Raw genomic sequence first — 5,283 nt, forward strand, 5'->3', positions numbered from 1 at the left:
AAGACCTATCAAAGTTAATGAGAATCGAGCACTCAAATCTCATAGTATCTCAGCGTAAGTAGCCTGCCCAAGTTCACATGGGGAGCTAGAAATAGATCCCAGATTTCCCAAGTCACAGTCCAACATCTTCATCACAAAACCATCCACCCCCATTTTTTCTCTTCCAAGGCACTTAGACTTAGCCTCTGATTCATCACCCTTACATTTTGTCTGGGATTTTAAAATGAGCCAAAGGGAGTTAGATGTTAATTCCCTTAGGCCGCTGAAGGTCCCTGCCTTTCCCTATAATATTCACCAGCTGAGACCATTATTCCATGGAAGCGCCTTGTAGGAATTCCGCTGTCTCTGGCACCTATTGTTGTCCCTCCCAGTTACCTGCCCACTGTTGAATTGCCTTGCTACTTCAGGGAGCTCAGTGTAAAAAGCCTTTCTTTTTTAGTTGTCTTCTCAGGGCCGCTTTCACTTCCTTGTTCCTCAGGCTGTAGATCAAAGGGTTCAGCATGGGGATGACAATGGTGTAGAACACAGAGACAACTTTACTTTGACCTGGGGAGGTTATGGCCCCAGGCTGAGCATACATAAAGAAGACTGTCCCAAAGAACAAGCTCACAGCCACCAGGTGGGAAGTGCAGGTGGAGAAGGCCCTGTGCCTTCCCTCAGCAGAGGGTATCTGCGTGACAGTGGTGATAATGTAACCGTAGGAGATAAGGACGACCAGGCCAGTGCTCACTATGATGAACCCGCACACAGCCAGCATCACCATTTCATTGGCAAAGGTGTCAGAGCACGAGGCTTGCATCACTGCAGGGACATCACAGAAGAAGTGGTCCATTTTCCCTGGCCTGCAGAAGGACAAGGTGAATGTAAAGCCTGTTTGGATGCTGGAGTTGAGGCATCCTGAGAGATAGGAGCCTGCCACCAGGAAAGCACAAGTTCTCTTGGACATTGTGATTGGATAGCGCAGTGGGTTGCAAATGGCAACAAAGCGGTCGTAAGCCATCACGGCTAGGAAGAATGCCTCGGTGGTCCCAAAGAGAGAGAAGAAGAACATTTGGGCAGCACAGCCATTGTAGGAGATGGCTCTGTGCCCCATTAAGAAGCACAGCAGGGCATTGGGGGCAGTGACGGAGGAGTAGCAGAGGTCCAGGAAGGACAGGTTCTTCAGGAAGAAGTACATGGGGGTGTGGAGCCTGGAGTCAGCGCTGATGATGGTGATCATGCCAACATTCCCCACCAGAGTGACAGTGTACAGAACCAAAAAGAGGACAGAGAGGAAGACTTGCAGTTCAGGATGGCCTCCAAATCCCATCAGGATGAACTCAGCCACCGTTGTGTGGTTTTCCATGGCTCTTTTTGTATATGGAGGAAAGAAGAGACAATTTGGGAAGAATGTTGTTTCCTTAATGAGCTCCAATCACCATGTTGGTATACACTAGCTGTCAGCAGACACATGCAGTGGAACAATCCATTGCAACTCTTGGCATGGGTCAGAGAAGACAATACATAAGTATCACTCTTTCTTGCAACAGGTATTGTGCTTCTTCATCATAAGCAAACATCCACATGTGAAATTTATCATGTTGGAAGTAGACTGGTCCTGAAAGTTAAAAAAAGGTTGAAAATGAGTGAGAGAACTTTTACAAGCCAGAAAAACTGTAATAAAAATGTAGACCTAAATACATATATTTCATAGAAAATCTAGAAAAAAGAAAGGAGTGAGGGGAAGTAGAGAAAGAGCTTAGAAAGGGAAAACAGGGAAAATGTGTGAGATAGATAGATAGATAGATGTGAAACCTTAAGTATGGACATTTTGGGGGAAAGTTAAATGGGAATCCGTTAGATAAGAACCAACCCAACATTTTTACAAGAGCCAATCTCATGACAGTTTCTTCATTCATAGAGGCAGAAAACTCAGGCTTTCACCTCACAAAAGTTCAGCCCAATCCAATCCAAGCCAATTTGTCTTCTAGCTAGAAAACCATTTGCCTGATTCATGTCCAAAGATCACTTCTTTACTCCTCATTTGAAAGAGGAGAAAAGGGGTCCAAATTTTACTTTTTCTGAGACTGGTGTAAATCAGGAACAGATGTGAAGCCACATTGCTTAATGCTGTACTAGAAAGTGCTTGGATACAAGCATGGGGAGTGCAGTTTAAAAACCTGTTTAGAAAAGAATGGAATATGAAAATATGTGTTAAGCTCAATCATTTTCTCCTTTCCCCCATCCTGATGTAAATCAGGAGTACCTCCATTGGCATCGGCAGGACTGATTCTGCTCTCACTCACTCCAATGTTATTCTAGTGTATCCCCAGAATGGTCAATGTTGAGCTTTGTTGTAAAGTTGGCTTAAGAGACAACAGAATCAGATATCATGTATCTTTGTGTTTAATTGTCTGACCGCACCACAGAGCCAGTTTCTCTCTCTCCCCCACCTACCCACTGTAAACTAGTAATTATTTTAAATTAACTCTCTGCTTTTTCTAACTTAGTTGTCTTCCCACTCAAGAAGGACTAATATTTTGTCTCTGAAAACAAAATCAGGGTAGCTACTGGAAACATGACATGGTCAGTTGATACTAAAATTACTTTCTTTTCAGGTATATACAGCACCACAGTGATTCACAGATAATCCATTGCATTTATTTCATTAAAAAAAGTGGATCTTAAGAAATATGATAAAGAAAAAAATAAACAAAAAACAAAACAAAATGCTGAGCTTTGAAACATTCAGAAGTCATATGACAGGAAAGCAATGACAAAAGTACTTCCTTGATTTCACTGATTTCTTAAAGAAGAGAAAAAAATATGAGTTTTCCATCTGCATACTTTTGTGATTATATTTCTGAATGTAGCTCAGCATTATATATTGTGCTCTATGGTACCATAGGAAGCAGCAGCACCTTTCTTAGCTGACTCAGAATGAGTAACTCTGAGGGTTTCATAAACTCACCCTTTATCTGCTTTTTAAAGTGACCTTCCTTTTCCCATAGGACACATTCTTTAAGCAGTCAATTAACCTTGTTTTCCACATGTGTATAAGGATGTGATCTTTTTAAGAACTAAGAAACTAAGAATTGCTGGTGCTGTAGAAAAAGTAGATCCCACTGGAGAATTTGCTCACTGACTGCTAAATTTCAGAATGTTTTGTAAACAACTATTTGAGCGGCAAGATGGGTCAATGGTTAGGTCTCTTGACTTGGACTTTAGACACCTACATTTGGGTCCCTACTTTGTCATAGACTTCCCGTGTCACTTAGGCCAGATTTTAAAAGGGATTAAGATGCCTACCAATGCAGAGAGATGCCTAATGCACATTAAAATCAGTTTGAAGTCACCAGGAGTTAGGTATGTAAGTGCTTCTGAAAATCTCTTTAGGTTCTTGTCAGCATCTTTAGACATCTAAATTCCTTTACAATTCTGACCCTAAGTAACACAGGAAGCCTGTAGCAGAAGGGGGCCTTGAACCAGCCCCAGCACACACACTAACCCCTGGATCATCCTTCCTTTCTTTAGCTGTAGCTCACATACACGATCCAACAGGTTTCTTGACCACCCTCAGTCTTATCTCTAATGTTTGGCTTCTCCCAAGGAGAAGTGCTGGCTTGAATAGTTTTGGTGGATGAAAAATCCCATAACTTTGTTGATTGACTAGGGCTACAACCCACGCCCATTGTTAAAGCTTCCATTGACTGCAACAGGAATAGGGCAAGGCCTATTGCTATGGAGCCTGGGGCTGGAGACATCCCACTGGGCAATACTGTGTTGAGTGTAGTCTCCATCACCCTGGGAAATTTTTACAAAAATGATTTTTTGGTGAAATATCAAAAAAGCAAAATATTCAAAATGGGTCCGTGAAGCATCATGAACATCATGATAGGTTCAATGCCTTATGCACCCCTCCTTCTCTTGGGACCGCAATCTTCTGCTGGACTACACCTCCAATGATGCACCAGTTTTTCTCCTTGTTATATGGAGAGGGTGTGCACCATGGGAGGTGTATTCTGGCCATAGACCCCAGCCCATAGTAGAAAATGTCAACATAGGCCACCCAAACTTCATATACTAAGAGGTACAATGGTGTCATTGTGAATAGAAATATTTTTGGGTTTGGCTGAAAAAAAACAACAACTCTTCATGAAGGGGGCAGGGGATTAAGCTTTATTAACTAGCAGAATTGTTTGAGAAAATTTTGTTTGGTTGAAAACCCAATTTTCCATTTGCAAACAATTTAAATGGAAAATTCTTGACCAGATATTTTTCTCTAGTCAAAGTCTGGTGCATGAACTCAGATACAATGTAATAACTCCCCCACCCTTCACCATCATCTGTAAAGTTGGAACTTTGGATCATCAGACCTAAATCACAGCCGTTTGACATTTGAGGAGGAAATCTATCTGATGGCAGAGTAGTGGCCTGTTATCTTCTCTGTGGGCCAGTTCCTACAGGGGGATCCAGCAAACATTTTGCAAGTATTTTATGGGAAGTGTTTAAGCACTGATTTTGATTGATTGTTGCATATTGATACTGTTATAGGTCATTGTCATAAACTAATAGTAGGAGTTAATAGACCAGAAGTACTTTATAACTCTTTTGCCTGTAAAGGGTTAACAATTTCAGTAAGCCTGGCTGTTACCTGACCAGAGGACCAATCAGAGGACAGGATACTTTCAAATCTTGAGGGAGGGAAATTTTTGCATGTGGTGTTAGTTTTTGGTTGTTGTTCACTCTGGGTTCTGAGAGTGACCAGACGTGCAACCAGGTTTCTCTCCAATCTCCCTGATCCAGGTTCTTATGTGCTCAGAGTAGTAAGTACTAGGTAGTTAAAGCGAGTTAGGCTTATGTTTGTTTTCTTTATTTGCAAATGTGTATTTGGCTGGAAGGAGTGCATATTTGTATTTTGCTGAAAGGATTTTAATTTGTACTTGTATACTTAGGCTGGGAGGGTATTCCCAGTGTCTATAGCTGAAAGACCCTGTACCTATTCCATTTTACATTTTACAAAGATAATTTTTACTGTTTTTCTCTCTTTCATTAAAAGTTTCTTGTTTAAGAACCTGATTGTTTTTTTATTCTGGTGTGAGACCCCAGGAGATGGGGCCTGGATTCACCAGGGAATTGGCAGGGAGAAAGGAGGGAAGGGGGAGAGAAAGGCTAATTTCTCTCTGTGTTAGGATTACTGTCTCTCTTAGGGAGAGTCTGGGAGGGGGAGAGGAAAAGACGGTGGAAGGTGCATTTACTTCTTTGTTTAAGGTTCAAGGAGTTTGAATCACAGTGATCTTCCAG

At 41.8% G+C, this 5,283-nt stretch overlaps 1 protein-coding gene across 1 annotated transcript; it reads right to left on the reverse strand.

Moving 5' to 3' along the window:
- Nucleotides 1-412: 412 nt before the first annotated feature.
- On the reverse strand, nt 413-1,345 carry LOC116826782 (olfactory receptor OR9H1-like). The gene has a single exon (XM_032783762.1). The coding sequence runs from the start codon at nt 1,343-1,345 to the stop codon at nt 413-415; it is 933 nt and encodes a 310-aa protein (XP_032639653.1).
- Between the last annotated feature and the right edge of the window lie 3,938 nt (nt 1,346-5,283).

The sequence above is a fragment of the Chelonoidis abingdonii genome, unplaced genomic scaffold, assembly GCF_003597395.2.
Source record: "Chelonoidis abingdonii isolate Lonesome George unplaced genomic scaffold, CheloAbing_2.0 scaffold0434, whole genome shotgun sequence".
NCBI classification, from domain to species: domain Eukaryota; kingdom Metazoa; phylum Chordata; order Testudines; family Testudinidae; genus Chelonoidis; species Chelonoidis abingdonii.